This window comes from Lepisma saccharinum, chromosome 30 (genome assembly GCF_977018435.1).
Source record: "Lepisma saccharinum chromosome 30, izLepSacc3.1, whole genome shotgun sequence".
Lineage (NCBI taxonomy): Eukaryota > Metazoa > Arthropoda > Insecta > Zygentoma > Lepismatidae > Lepisma > Lepisma saccharinum.
The window spans coordinates 37,196,140-37,213,246 of NC_139258.1; the positions used below are offsets into that span (position 1 = coordinate 37,196,140).

General features: G+C 36.8%; 1 protein-coding gene across 1 annotated transcript; it reads left to right on the forward strand.

The window, feature by feature from the left end:
• Positions 1-10,714: 10,714 nt before the first annotated feature.
• LOC145981934 (uncharacterized) lies at positions 10,715-16,662 on the forward strand. Its single transcript, XM_083115430.1, has 3 exons — positions 10,715-11,020; positions 13,812-15,112; positions 16,584-16,662. Exons 1-3 carry the CDS (start codon positions 10,715-10,717, stop codon positions 16,660-16,662), a joined length of 1,686 nt encoding a protein of 561 aa, XP_082971556.1.
• The last annotated feature ends 445 nt before the right edge of the window (positions 16,663-17,107 follow it).

The following is a 17,107-nucleotide window of genomic DNA, read 5'->3' on the forward strand; positions in this document are numbered from 1 at the left end:
ACAGAAAATCTAAATAAACATTTTTATATCTCCTGAGGGAATTTATTACTCTATGACCTGGTGTATGGGAGGCATTCAATAATGCATTCTCTCTCTTATCAGAGAAAGACCTTCAAAGTGATGAACAATTCGTTAGTACTCTCTCTTTTCTAGTTTCATTAGTTCATCTTACTTTTCTATCTCTCAGGTTAATCATTATGAAATGATGACATTGAGTAGGACAAACACATTCAAGCCTTATCTACAGTTTGAACCCAAGACCTCTAGTTTTTAGTATACACTGACCATTCCATGATGGAGACTGACATAAATGTACTTATTGTATCATTTTTAAAAATCATTATTTTTCAACTGAATATGTTTTAATTTTACATTATTTGATAGTGTTTTTCCATATTCTTTACTATTATTAGTTGCATCCTATGCTTTGGGCCAGTATCCTACTTTTTGCTGAGAGTGTCTGGTTACCCTAAGAACAACTTAAATGCTACAAGCAGTCTTCCTATCCAATCATTTTTTATCTTTCCTAAATATTATTTTCCTTGTAGTATCTCAAGACACTCAGAAATTGTACTCAATCTTATTCTTAATCTTTTCTTTCTTTTACATTTTGACAAAGCCTTTATGATCACCTGTATGTAGACATTTTTTTTAAAAATGTGTTGTCCTCTTGCTTCACTGGTCTCAAACTTCTGAAATACCCATAGTGAACATACCAATTAGTAAAAATAAATTTAGGGGAAAAAATTACCATTTTAAACAATTTGTGGGCCTCTTCAATAGCAGGGTTGCTAACACCTTGTAATCAAGAAGTCCTGGTTTGATTTCTCAGTGAGGGGGTATTTCAATAGTTTAGATCAGTGATTCTCAAAGTATGCTCCACAGAGCCCTGGGGCTCCACAAGGGCAAGAAAAATGTATGACCTATTGCACTGCTGCTAAAAATATGAGGTCATCAAGAGTTTTTTAAGTGCAATAATACCCCTTCTGATTCATTCATGCATTCTTTTATTTTGGACCTAATAGCTTTTAAGCAATTTTTTGTCCAGGATTCTTTTCTAAAATATCCATAATGATTTACATTAAAAATGTTGATATTTCTTTCTCCCTTCCCTATTTCACAGATGATATTCAAAAATAAAAAACATTCTCCTTTACAATTGTATGTTACATTATCTTAAGAATGTTAAACTAGAACCCATCTGAACATCTGGATTGACCACCAAACTTGACAAATTTATTGGAAACTGAACCTTTAAATTATATAAAGTTTTATATAAAATATTTCTCTCCCTATTATGTTTTGGACATTGCAGTATCATGCACTTTCACATCTGCACCTATATATCTTATTGTTTGTTGTCCCAATTCTAAATAAATGTTGCCAAGTGCATAAATGAGCCAATCTCAGTCTGTTAATTAATACAGTTACATTTCTTGTGTACCACTGACATGATGAAACCATTGCGTGTGTGCCTTCAATTCAGCAAATGATCTGTATGATTCTCCAACTGTTAGAAGTTCATATCAACACCAATCAAACCAGTCATTCAAAACTTTCTTCTTCAAGTAAAAACTGTCATGAACTGTCATTTCCTTTACACCGTTCTTTGATGCTCAATTGATGGAATTTAAAACATACGATTCCACCACAACATTTACTCCAGTTTCTTACTGTCTCTTCAGTTCCTTTGGCTTCAGTTGATTCACGGAAAGTGTTGAATCGTAACTCCACATTTTTGTGGTGGGGTTGAACATTTCGCACGAATCGGTGGCTCAAGACTGGAACCTCATCACATTGAGGTGAGTAATTAAAACACTTTTTTCTTATGAATACTTACCATGCAGTTGTAAGAGCATTTTCTTTGATACCATATTATGAAATAATTGACTCTACTAGATGCCTAGAACATCAGAAACACTAGAAGTGAACGTATAGTTTTAGCTAAAAACAATACATCTCAGAGACATAATTCCTGAATTCTCATTGGTTATAAAAATACACTTTTGGTCTGAAGGGTCTGAAGGGAATAGGAAAAATGTCAGGCTCCATTGTCTCATCTTTGGGTGAAAAGAGTTTCGCAATTTGAAAAAATTGAGAACCTTCTTTCGCTTAGATCCTGCTTTTAAGTATATACCAAGTCCCAAAGAGCCTGTGCCTGCATGAACAATAGCTTGATCAAAACATCCACATGGATACGTGCCTTTCTGTATCTATCTTCTTGGCTCTAACCACTTGTAAGAATATGTTCTATCCACCATATAAAAGAGTGGGTGTGTTTTAGAAATTGTAATGCAAAATTAATATCATATGAATAAGTTGGCTGAAATTTGTTTATCTTAAACTAAAGAGATAATTAACAATATAATAACTCAAAAAGTTCTAATGTTTTATGCCTGGGCAGTAACATTACGATTAATTAAAACCTGTAAATGCTTCCTATATGGAATTTATGAATGTTGATCTTTCCAAGTCACGTGAGGAGCTTCAGTGTGTAGGTTAACATGAATGAGAGGTTTACATTTCTTAATGCCTTGTTTACAATGGAACTAGCTTACCCAATAGAGATAAAAAAACCTTCACAGGTATTCTAGCAACAGAGGCCATTGTTGAACAGGTCTAGCATTATTGAGACCAAAAGATTACTTTCTTTTGCCAAGTTCAATAAAGAAAATCTGAACCCAAAACTTATGACAAAGAATGGAAAACATAACTAAGATTCAAATTAGAAAAAGCAGAAATGATTTAAATATAAATAGAATATGGGATAACGTTTCAAATATCTACAGAAAACAAATACATAGAAATATTTTGAGAATAAAGTAATTTTCATAAAATAAAATTAGTAGCCTCCAGTGTTATTTATGAAGCACCTGACAGGCACAAATCAGACATGGTAGCTCAGTTGTTAGGGCATCTGACTACCATGGGAGAGACCAGGTTCAATCCCCAGTGAGGGAGAACAGGAATATACTCCATCTGTTCAAGAACCCAGCATCGTATAAGGTGGATACTGGGAGGAAATTCTGTGGTGTAAAGGCAGCCAGGGGCGTGATGCTGATCACATCACCCCAACCTTAGGACGGGATCAAGAAAGTGTAGCGTCCTAATTCCACACCACCTATATGCCTTCAAGGCATGGTGCAAAGCACAGGGGAACACTTTATTTTTACTTCTACCTAACAGGCAAAACATATATTTTTCCATTGTAAGGATAGAAACATATCTAAAAGTATTAATGAATTTGTCAATTCCTCTTCAGGCATCCTTTCAGTTCCCTAGAATAAAAATTATATTATCTCATACTTGGGAAACCTGATGGCAAGAGACCAGTAGGTACACCAAGACGAAGATGGAGGGATAATGTTGAGATGGACCTAAAGGAAATTGGTAGGGATGAAAAAGAGTATATAGATCTTGCTCAGGATAGGGACAGATGGAAGGCCTGTGTTGCTGCAGCCATGAGCCTTCGGGTTTAAGAAGGCTAGAGAGTTAGTTACTTAGTTCATACTTGCCTCATTGATTAGAAAAACAAAATCTGAATCATGAAAAAATACATATAGAAAAGCACACACACACTCAAACACAGAATCAACTAAAGACAAAAAGACTAACATGTTGCCCTTGTGTAATTTAAAAATGGTACTTATTTCTTGCTCAGTGCAGTGGTGTGTGTATATACAAGTGGGCCAAAAGTAGCCTTACACTGAGTAGGTATGCACTGTACAGTACATTTATATGCTCAATACTGTTTATGCACATTTATTTAACACTTCACTTACCTTTTTAACACAGTTTAATCTTATAAGAATACTGGTTTAGAATTATTTTGAAAAATTAGATCAAAAACGTGAAATGAATAGTGAAACAACTGTAAGGCTACTTCTGGCGCACTCTGTATATTGGTGCCATTGCCTATATTTTCACTTATTACAAATTGTTCTCTAATTAATCCCTTCCATGTAGCGATGTTGAAGAGAAGTACGACCAAAAGGAAATCGCTTATATATAGATGCAACTGCAAATTCGTTTCATCATAAATAATGCAAAATCTAACTGTAAAAAGACTTAATGCAAAATGAAGCTAAGGTAAACAATCTATATATAGACTCTGCTGCAAATAAACATTCCATATTAGGTAAGGTAAAAGGTAAAGTTCCCCCTGCATGCAGCACCATGCCATGAAAGCACATTTAGGGGATGTTGGAGTAGGGCTCCACACTGCCACTACATATTCTCGATCTCGACCATGCCTTTACCATGCAGTCACTGCGTCTCTAATTCCACGCTGCAAAAAAATATATTTTTCAGGAACCGACAAAGCATCGACAATTTATTTTTTTATTGCCAATAGCCGACAGAGACTAATAATAATAGTATGGAAAAATGATGTCTATAAAAATGACTTGCCGCAATACGAGAACTGTTAACTTTCAAATACTGTCTATATATAGATGCTCCGCAAAAAAGGTCTAATTTTAGAAACTCTGTATATAACTCTGCCACAGTTAATGGGTTAAAGTAATGGTGTGTATGTAAATATAATGCCATTGGCTTAATGGACAAAGGACCCTGGAGCTGTGAAGTAAATAATCAGTCTGCACTATAGCAAAAACTTTGTGTGGTTAGCATCTTTTGGATACTTGATGTATCTTTGTCTCTCAAGTACATGCAGTGACAATTCCTCCATGTAGGAAGTGAGGAACTTCCTATAGTTTTATTTATACTTATTTCCAGTTTTCTGCTTTTTAAGAGTTTAATGAGCGTTATAAAATTTTGAGTGCAATCAAGGTTTGCTACTCGACTGTCAAGAGTCAATGTGCTAGCCATCACCTGCTCGTTCCAGGTCTGTTGCTCAAATATGACCGACCGTCTTTGCCTGCCGCTGAGGAACCTTTCTTGTCATCCTACAGGCAGATGGGCAAGGGGCAGTGCAAGGGAGGGTGGCAGCAGGTACGCAGGGGGTTGCCCAGTTATACGGTCCACGAGGAAGATCCCATGGGTTTCTCAACAATGATGCCAACTCTAGAAAATGGTTCTAAACCTAGCAAAATTTGAACTTTGTTGGCATGTGTTTGGTATGGAAAATCCAGCTTCATCTCCAAAATGGGCCCTGGGAAAAGAGAAATTGAATTCTAATGAAGATATTTTGAGGAAATATTTATTTTTAAGAAAATCCCAGGATCTTGTTTGTACTTCTCTATTGGACTTGTTTCAAACAAAAGGAAGTATGCTGACCAAGGGACAAGCTTTTACAGGCCCTGATCCATCTTGTTTTCATCTTTTCTTTATCCTCCCCGATTTAACAAGGGAGGAACATTTCATAAAAGGAACTCGGTAGATAGATTTGGAGGTCACAAATAAAACAAACTGGCGCCGTTACCAGTCATGGAATTTTCTTCAACATTCTTCAAGCACTATGCTAAACCCATTTTATTGAATGGTCGAAATTCCTAATGTTGCTTAACTACAATAAATAATCAATAACGCAGTTCACAACTCCAAAATAGCAAAATAAAATTGAACTTAAAACTACTACAGTCATCAGTAAATGATGATAATAAATTAATAATAATTGAATAATAATAATAATAATAAACCCTAGCATAATTTTATCACATTTAGCATAATTTATGAGTTGAAACAGCATCTTTTCTTATCAGAAGGTTGACATTGGCAAAGCTGTTCTTAATCCACACATGACAGGCAGGGAGGGCCTGCAACTAACATTACAAATCCAATTGCTAATGCAAGGTACAGGCGATACATGTCACTGTGTAATTGAATGCATTTTCGAAAACTTTCCTCGTTCTGTTTATCATAACTTCCTACACCCCAAAAATTACACGAGTCGACACTGAGTACATGTTTATTAAAGGTGGGATGAACTTCAGACCTGCTTTATGCAGTGACAAAAATCAGAAAAATTCCAACTTTAAATCAGCCAGCTCAAAAACCTGGATCTCTCATGTGACGCTCATATGCCCTATCCACTAGACCACTGCAGATCATAGTCAAAGGCAAAACCCATTGTAATCACCTGGTTACATATATTAATTAAGGAATCAGAGTATTGAAGGAACAGTTAAAAGTTTATATCGGGTTGGTAGATTGTTGGTTACCAGTATATGTAATTTAAATTAATAATTTATTACATAATATCAGCAAAAATTTTATATTGCTCCATTCCTAATTATTGTGAATACTCGGGAGTTCAAGTATCAGTATTGATAGGAATCGATAAGGAGGTTCAAATTGGTATTGGTGTTGTCCTCATATTTTATTTGTATGCAAGAAAAACTTAAATTTTCATTAACTTCATTATGATGAAAACAGGCAAGATGTTGTAGGATATGAAGTATGATCAAGGACTATGTATAGTAATTAAAGAAAAAAATGCTTAATTTCCTGCTGATAACTGTATCATGGAAAAATATAACCTTTTCTAAGAACAAGATTTCAATGTTCACTGGCTTAAACACCTTACTACAACAGTAACAGTACTTACTTATTTGGGCACACCACTTAAATTATGTTGCAAAAGTCGGTGGCACTGGAACTCCATTAAAACCACAAGGCTTGCTGGGTATACAATTTTATTTCACATTTAACACACAGTCTTTATGATACTCTGTTCACTACACCAACATTCATTAATGGCAGCCCACTGTTACAATGTTGGTGTCATCTCAACTCCTCAAACTTGGGTCTTGATGAAAGGAGGGATTCCTTGCAGTGAGGTGCCTGGGGGAGGAAAGTGGCCTAATTTTATATTTGGGTCATAGTACTTATGTCTCATCGAGGGTCGATCCTGTACTTGAGGGATGGGTGAGTCTGAGGGTACTCTTAAGCCAAAACCAAATATCTGACTTATTGTACGAAGATACCATATTGTGGCAGTTGCCAGTACGGGCAAGTAAGGATGGTTAAGGAGTCCAAAGGTACACTTGAGCCAAAGCGAGTATCAGACTAATAGTTCAAAGGTACCAACAGCACAGCCGTAGCCAAATATCAGACTTACTGTCTGAAGGTACCAACCTCTCAATGGAGCTCTTACAGGCAGACAAGGTGAGATTCTGCTGCTCTCCCCTCAGACTGGAACTCTTTTATTTTCAGGAACTCTTTTGTTATCAGAAATGTGCGCAAGCACAGAGAGTTCAGGTCGACCTCAGTCGGCCCACCACTCAACACATTGCTACGCACTTACCAGATAAACACTGAATATAAATGTGTACTAACCAAATATGTAATATACAATTATTACAAAGATTAAAATAGAATTGATAAGCCCCGCAGTGTTTAATACTAATTAACATATTGCAGTAACATTTCCTATTATACGAGGGAGAATCAAATGAAAACCGAAATTTTTTTTTTTCCACTATTTTAATGCAGGGATAATGTTTGATTGTACATTATTTTTCTATATAGTCCCCTCCCAGTTCAATGCACTTACACAATCAGATAGGTAGTGCTTCGATACCACTTGAGAAAAATTCTTTCGGTTGACTGTGTAGCCACTCGTGTACCGCCAATTGGACGTCTTCATCAGACTTGAACCTCTGCCCTCCAAGGTGCTCCTTTAATGGACCAAAGATGTGGAAATCAGATGGTGCCAAATCTGTTGAGTATGCTGGATGTGGTAGGCACTTGAAGCGTAGGTCATTGATGGTTTTCATGGTTGCACGAGCAGAGTGAGGACGGGCGTTATCATGTTGAAGCAGAACACCTGCACTCAGCAGTCCCCTTCGCTTTGTGCGTATCACTGGACTCAAATAGTACTTACTTAAGAAGGTCGGTGTAGGTGGCACTAGTCACTGTCGTACATGGGGGCATGTAGTGTTCCAGAATTGGACCTTTCTTATCCCAGAATAAAGTCAACATGACTTTCCCTGCAGAGGGCTGGCTGCGAAACTTCTTTGGTTTCGACAAAGATGAATGTCGTCATTCTTTGCTTGCACGTTTCATCTCCAGTTGAAAATGGTGCACCCAACTTTCATCCCCGGTGACAATGTCAGCTGGAAAATCCTCACCCTCCTCTTCATAACGCCTCAGCAGCTCTTGACATGTGTCAACCCAACGAACTTTCAGTTCCTGCATCAGCTGTCAAGGAACCCACCTGGCGGACACTTTTCTGTAGCAGAGTTCGTCATGCACTATGTGTTGTACTGAACTGAAGGTCATATTCAATAAGCAGGGAAGCCATTTCAGCCAGGGTTACATGCCAGTTTCCCTGAATAAGCCGATCTGCTGTGGCTATGGACTCCTCTGTCGCAACTCGCTGAGCCTGACCCAGATGGGGAGCACCAATCCAAGACTTGCCTCTGTGACAGACAGTCATCCCCATACTTCGTCTGCATTCTCCGATGAATATCAACCGGTTTCACACCTTCACTCCATAAAAATCGAATAACTCCACGCTGTTCATGCTTGGTGCAACTGTGTAATTCTGCCGCCATCTTGAATCAGCTGTTACTCACAATCAACCCCACCTACCGGCACTGCTTGGTACTACCAGCTCGGAAAGACGTCAAGGACTGTGTCTACAAATTTCCAAACACCTAGAAAGAAAAAAAATATTTTTAATGTCACTTTTGCAGTTTTCATATTTCCCTCATATTTATAACATTAACAAGTGATGCAGGATTTCATCCTAGTATTCACAACCTTCTATATATACAATTGAATGAGTGGAGTTAGTTTGAGATTATGTTTTAAGTCAACTGTATGCAGAGAAAGTCTAATCGAGACTACACTTGCAATATAAAGTGGGATCTTAAACCACTATGTGCCTCCACCGGTTGAATGAGTGGAAAGTGAGTATTATGCAGTGACGTATTCTGAAAATTTGACCTTGTTTACCGAAATAATTCTTTTATATATATATATATTAGATAATAATATAAATAAAATACCAATGCAGGCATGCAATATTTGTAAATTTGGTAGTTACTGAGTTTTTGGTATTTTCGTCTATGAAGTCTACCTCTCTAAGTCAATCATAATGGTGAGGATAAGTGGTGAATGGTGAATTTGTTAATAGCAGAACAAACACAAAAGAGCAGTCAACCATTAAATGATGGGAATAATAAAAATACGTCCATTTCTTTAAAAAAGAGATGTAAGCATATGCGTTCATGCATGCATAGCAAAATTACAAACACACACAGACACACACACACACACAGAAGTAGGAACACACAAAAGTCTTCTATAAACTACCCCAGTTAATGTCTGACATGACTTCAACAGGAGACTAGCAGAAAAAAGTTTACGTGTATAACATACACCTAAGGCTCCATATTTTAGGGTAGTGATGGCCTTATCTGCATTAACCTTCCTTTCCTTACTATCTTATCAAAGTTGTTAAGTGATTCCAAATCCCTTCTATAAAAGGAGTCGCCATAATTTAGTTCGCCTGTACAACATATTATTTATAAAATCTGTACTTGCACGAATTGCATACACTGGGACATCTGTAGATACACCTAGCAGGAGTATCATCCATTATAGTTACTTGATATTATAGATGGATATGTTTGTATATTAATATTGTGTTTTTTTAATGTGTACTAACAATTACTTTGATATAATCATGTCATTTTAATTGCTTTTTGTTCCAATTCTATAGCATGTAAGCAGCAAAGTGTAAAGATATACACTTAGCTATTCTGTTACCTCATGAATACATTCTACTAACATAAATGAAATCTGAAGAATGCATAAAAATATAGATAATATTGATTGTTAGTGTTTGGTATTAAGAATCTGCAAATTGTATTATTCATTTCCTCTGGCCCTTTGTGGACTGTTGTACAGTGGGATCCATGAGTACTACCATGCAAATTGTCCATCACCATATTCGTGTACGTTATTTGACCCAATAAGAGCTTCAAGAATTAAAAGAAAACCCAAAATAGGCTGTTGACAACTTCTGCACCAGCGTACATAAAATTCCATTGCTTAAATATACATAGACTGCAAGAGAAAGAAATAATGCAAATAGTCATGGACAATTTGCATGGTAATACTCATGGATCCCACTGTACCATGGAGTTTAGTTTAGTTTCAGATGAGGATTTTAGGTTAATTTTACAGTGTGTTTGAAAAGTAACTCTAGAGGAAACTGTAGGGTTACCAGATCGCTATAAGGGAAATGTAGGACATAATGCCCCAAAATGTAGGACACAAAACTTTTGCAATAAATAATACATATTTGTAGAACACGTTAGAAAGAAATTAAAAATTTACACTTTTTAGTTTTTCTTTTTGTAAGATTTCTTAATGAATTCTGAAATTCTTAAATTTTCATACTAAACAATACACCTCTTACTATATGTTTTAACTGGTACTTCTCAAAGGCAGTGTGCAAATTAACGGGGAAGTGCCAGGGATCCCTTCCCCCCACACACAGAATTTTATCCATGTGAAAATAAAATTATTTTATCTTTGCCAGGAATGTTTTTATCCCCTCTCAAAGAAAATGGAATTGAAAGCATATAGTGTTAGAAATAGAAAAGCAGTATTCTGTGTATTTGCTTGATAGCAAATGACCAGCAAGAGAAATGTCATGTACATGTGTGAGATTAAACCTTAATTTACTTATATTGGTGTTTCGTTTCTAACATTTGGCGACCATGTGATAGGACAGGGAGACTTTGTGTAAGGCAAAGATTGAGATGCCATGGAAAAGATAAGTAAATTAAGAACAGTAATGAGATCGGTGTTTACGTGCGTAGTGAAGAACATTGAAACGGCGTGCAATGGTGATTGCCTGGATTTAGTGGAAGTGCAGAGTAATTTCCGTTTGTTGCAAGATAAATTCGGCAAATTACAGGATCTGGACACACAGTACAGTGATTTGTTGATGGACGACGATATCAAAGAAGAGGATTTGATCATCGAAGCAGAAAATGCAGATAAGTTTGCATGTAACTTTTATCGAATTAAGACTACGGTGGAACAGTTATTAAGTAAGCACATGTTGAACAATGGTAGTGACGCAGTTAGTGACACAGCGGTAAACTGCAAACGAAAAATCAAATTATGGGTAGTGGAACTTAAAAGAATTGATGGTAACGTGAAGAACTGGCTACCCTTCTGGAGCCAATTCAAACGAATTGACAAGGTCGAGGACATTGATAACACTGATGAACAAATTCAAACTTTTTTTTGCTCCTTTGAACGAAAATAGGTGATTATTTATAATTCGACCCCGCTGAATCCAAATCTGAAAGTAGAAATGCTGTATCACCTATTGTTTTCCCTGGATTTTCATTTTTTGTTTTTAATAAAAATTTAATTACCTTTGTAATAATACATCGAAATTTGAAATTATTTTTGTTTGTTTGCTCATGAAATAAGATTTAAATATTGAAGTGAATAACTATGAAATATAAAAAAATTAAAATATATATATAGGACCGATTTTGACTGTTCAGTGAAGAAATTTGATGCAAAAAAAAGGAAAAAACCACATTTTTACTCGCATTTTCAAAATTTCTTTCTTGAACTCTGCCTTTTGTAACTGCCACCAGAAACCTCTTCCTTGAGGTTCCAACTATAGTCTGCTAACATGTTTTGTACCGATTTTCCTGCATATCGTTTCTCCATGACAGAAATATCCTGGTGAAATCTCTCGCCGCATTCGTCACTAACCGCGCCCAAGTTAAGGGGGAAAAAGTCCAAATGCGAATGTAAAAAGTTGAATTTTCAAGGACATATTGCACCCAATGCGCTGATAACACTTCAACAAGTTCTTAACAAGTTCCTTGTAGTTGTCAGTTTTCACATTTCCAAGAATATTACAGCATACTTGTCTGAAGGCTAACCATGGGCATTTCTCTTTTTCTGTTAGCAATTCCACAAAGTTGTCATCATGAATGATCTCACGGATTTGCGGCCCAATAAATTTGCCTTCTTTTAACTTACTATCACTGAGTTTAGGAAATGTATTTCTCAAGTACCCAAAACCCTCATCGTGTTTATCCAAAGCCTTAACAAAAATTTTCATCGGCTCTAACTTTATGTGCAACAGTGGTAACAAAATCTTGTCTTTCTCAAGTAGAGGTTGATTCCTAACACTCTTCTCTCCAGGACTTAAGTTTTTTCGTATGGGCCAATCCACAATGTTGTAATGTTTATCTTCTGCCCAGCTGTCCCATTCGCAAAGAAAGCAACAACATTTTGTAAACCCAGATTGCATGCCTAACAGTATACCAATCATTTTGAGGTCTCCGCATATCTGCCAACCATATTTTTCATAATGTATCACTTTTAATATTGTATCCATACTTTCATGTTTCCTTCATGGTGGAAGAATGGGCAAGGGGTACTGATGAGTATATATTCCCATTATGCAACAATACTACTTTTAAACTATTCTTAGATGAATCTCGTTTGGGTTGTGACTCCTTCCAAGTTTTTGCGGAAGGCCTTCTACATCATTGCAGTAAGTTAACTCATTACTAACAGAAAAGAATGTGTCCGTGATTGTTGGTGTTTCCAATATGACACCTTAACACCATCTTGTAATAAATTCCACCCTCTGAGACGAGAACCTAATAATTCCGCTTGAATTTTAGAAAGGTTGAGGTCTCTGACTAGATCATTTAGTTCGGATTAGGAAATAAAGTGATTTGGATCAGGAAAATTTGGATCGGTGTTTGAATATGAGGGTCCAGGTTCGTCAACTGGAGAAGCACTGCTTGGTTCTGTTTCATCCACTGTCCATTCTTTAGGAGGCTTAGGAATTGGTATAAAATCATGACTCATAGGTTTCTTGGCTGAAGGAACATCAGGATAAAATATAGATTAAAAATTATAAATTTGATTTAGAACTATATCCACTATGTTTGTTAAACAGAAGTAACAATCCGTAGTATGATCTTCCTGTTCTGTCCATATTACAGGGTTTCCGAAGGGCATTAATTTGTGAGTGCCATTAAGCCAACCACGTAAAGTTCTCGAACAATTACAACAAATTTTACCTAGTGCCCAGCTTCTTCCCTCCTCTACTTTACTTCCAAAATACAACTCATATGCTTTTTTCACTATAGGAGTGATAGTATTTCTCTGTGACTTCGGAGTAAATTCCCTGCAAACATAACAAAACAAGTTCGGGTTATTCACACATTTGCGTGACATGGCGAACTCATTGATTGACTTATAATATATTTCTTTAAAAAAAAATTGTGAATGCTCTAATCGTTTTGTTAAAATACAACTTACACTTCAGTTCACTATACAATATTACATTCACAATTTCACGAACATACACATACATAAAATACGGCTACTTGCGAAGGCTACTCGCGAAATTGTCGGAAAGGAAGTTAAGACTCGACTAACCCACAAAAGAACAAATTTTAACAGAGGAACAGGAAATTGCTCTACTGCCAGATGTTTCCTCCACTATATATTAAGTGCCAGTCATAAACACAAGGTCGCTGAAAAGTTCTTATCCATTTGCTAGGAACCAAACGTTAAGCCGGAAGCGGAACAGGGTGCGGAGACATGAAACGATAAAACTATAAAATGTGGGTGTTCTGCAAAAAATTTAGGTGATACAGTAAAACGAATGCGATATTCGTTATCAGCACATCTGAATACATAAAGTTTACTTAGTTTTATTTAAAGGAGTATTTCATTGTTTATCAGTGTAATTGTGATTAATTTCAATACATTGTACAGGCTACCGTACCAGGTTCAAAAGTGTGTCAGTTTGTAGAAAGTTTTCTCCTCAGTGACTTAAGTCATGTTTCAGCCGTGATGATGTGTTAGTGGAAGTTTACGTTTGTGAACTTTTGAAGTTGGTGTTTCACCACTTAAATGGTGATAGTAAGTTGGAACTGGCTGTTCTTTATGACAAAATAGAATCACAGTTACGAGCATTGAGTACGTTAGGAGTAACGTCAGACAAGTGTGCTGCAATGTTATACACTCTTGTTGAGTCATGTTTACCGGAAGAATTCTTGCGAGTGTGGCAGAGAAGTGCTGCAAATTCCACAGATCCTAAATTGGAGAGTCATCTGGAAGATATAATGTCTTTCCTGAAGGAAGAAGTGGAAAATGAAGAAAAAATAGCACTTGCTGTAGCTGGGTTTGATCTGAAGAGAAAGAAGGAACGTAGTAGTCTTACTGAATCTATACCCATGGCAGCTGAATTGATTAATTGCAAGGGGGATTCTTCAAAGTGGCTATTTTGTGGTGAAAAAGCTAAGATGCTTAGGGAAAAGGGGTTGTGTTACAGATGTTTCAAAAAAGGCCACCTTAATCGAAACTGTAGGGTAAAATTAAAATGCAGAATTTGCAAGGGGCAGCATGTTGAAGTGATGTGCTCTGGTCAAAGGACTGAGCAGGGAACAGACTTTCCAGGGAAGCAGACTAAGTTACAGACGGTTGTTGAAAATTCCTTGATGAATAATGAACATGTTGAAACGTTTCTGCAAACATTAGTTGTAAAGATAAGAGGACAAAGTGCTGAAAAATATGCAAGAGCAATCATTGATACTGGTTCGCAACGATCCTACATTTGTACATCTACAGCAAAGGAAATGAATTACGAGGTTGTAAAAGGGGAAAATGTCACACATGCACTTTTTGGTGGCATTCTTTCTGCACCATATGAACATAATTGCTATCGTGTCAGACTGAGTAGCATCAGAGGTGATTATGCTTGCAATTTTGAAGCCATGGATCAGCCTAATATTTGTGACAGTGTAACATCTGTTACTGAAGGTCCTTGGTTAGCAGAGTTGAAACAAATAGGTGTAGAAATTTCCGATAGAGAAAATGGACCAGTGGAAGTTTTAATTGGTGCTGATATAGCTGGTAAAATTTTCACTGGCAAGAAGTTTGCTCTAAAATGTGTATTGGTAGCAATGGAAACACTGCTTGGTTGGATACTAATGGGCAAGGTTACTGCATATGAAAGTCATAGAGTTTCCATGATTGCAGCTTCAATGTTCTGTAAGGAAACTTCGGTTGCAGACTTATGGAAATTAGATGTTCTTGGTAATACTGATCCTGGAGAAAAGAAGTCCAAAATTGAAGCTCAAGAGGCAGTGATGGATTATTTTGAAAGAACTCTGACCATTGACGAAGAAGGAAGGTATGAGGTAAAAATGCCATGGGTGGAGGGACACCCACATCTTCCTAGTAATTTAGAAATGTGTAAAAGAGACTGGATACACTTGTTGAAAAACTGAAGAAAGATGACTGTTATGGAGAATATTGTCAGGTTTTCAATGAGTGGCTAGAAGAAGGCATCATCGAGGAGGTTTCATCTGAAGACATAGACAACAAGGGACACTATTTACCTCATAGACATGTTGTAAAATTGAACAGTGAGACCACCAGGATACGCCCTGTGTTTGATGCTTCTGCAAGAGAAAAGGGGTATCACTCATTGAACCAGTGTTTAGAGAAAGGTATTAATTTGATTGAAGTAATCCCTTCAATTCTGACACGTTTTTGGTTACACAAATTGGGAGTCATCTCAGATATAAGGAAGGCTTTTCTACAGATTAGTTTATGTAAAAGCGACCATGATTTTTTGAGATTTCTTTGGATAGATGAGAAAGGTGACATAAAGGTTTATCGTCACAAGTGAGTTGTTTTTGATATAAGTTGTAGCCCATTTTTATTGTGTGCAGTAACTGAACACCATCCGAAGCAAGCTCTGTATGAATGTAATGAAGAGAGCTGCAGCTATTCCAAGGATATCATTGCACAGCTGTTGCAGAGTTTTACGTAGATTAATTGGTACCAGGTATTATGAACTGTGCTGATCTTCCTTCGAGAGGGTGTTCACCCAAGTGGTTAATGGAATCAAGAAGGTCCATTGTGGTTAAAAGAAGCTAAGAGCGAATGGCAGGTATACATGTCAAGAAGAAATTATTGCCCAAGGGAAGAAGAAGACAATTGTATCTAGTTTAGCTAATATTGAAGAAAGGGAAAGGGATGACTGGTACTATCACAGATTTTCCAGATATGAACAGATTGTTCAACTGATAGGGTGGATCAGAAGATTCATTTTCAATTGTCGTTATCCAAAGAACCATAGGACAGCAGAATTGTCAATAGAAGAAGTAAATGCTGCTGAAAAGGTACAAAGAGATTCTTATGTCAGTGTGCAAGACAAGAAGCTGAAATCTTTGTCCATTTGAAGACAACGAACAAATCATAAGACTGAAAACTAAAATCCTAGAGCTTACAGATAAAGAAACATTTCGCTGTCCGGCTATCTTGCCAAGCTCACATCCAATTGTGAAGAGGCTTATTTATTATAAACATATGGAAGCTTGTCATGCAGGTGTACAAGGTCTGATGGGTATTCTTAGAGAACAGTTTTGGATATTGAAAGGCAGAAAAACTATTTGTTCTGTGGTGAAGGGTTGTGTGATTTGTCGGAGACATAATGCTAAAAGAATGGAAGTAATGCCGGTGTCTTTATCTGAACATCGAGTCAGAGATGCAGCAGTATTTGAAATAACAAGAGTGGATCTTGCTGGACCTGTTATACTTCAAAGTGGAGAAAAGGCTTGGATTTGCATTTGTATATGTACTTGTGCTGTTTATAGAGCTGTACATTTAGAATTAACTTCTGGCTTATCATCTGGAGATTTTATTCAGTCATTTCGAAGATTCATTGCTCGATGAGGTAGACCACTAGTTGTTTACAGTGACAATGGGACGAACTTTGTAGGCACTGAGAATTTGTTGAGCAAGCTAGAATGGGAAGATGTAGTTGCTCTTGCAACAATCAAGCGCATTGAGTGGAGATTCAATCCACCCACTGCTGCCTGGTGGGGTGGATGGTGGGAGCATTTGATCAGACTCATGAAGCAACTATTGAGAAAGATTTTAGGGAAAGCTTCACTGACCTATGAAGAATTTATTACTGTGCTTTGTGATTGTGAAGCTGTCATGAATGCTCAATCAGACCTTGAGCCCTTGACACCCTACATGTTTCTACAACAGATCAGAGAAGTAGGAGTGCCTGACCTCGATGAGATACAGAAGGTAAATCTACATAAGCGGTGGAAGTATTGTCAAATAATTCGTGAGACACGAAGAAATAGATTTTGCAGTGAATACTTGGGTC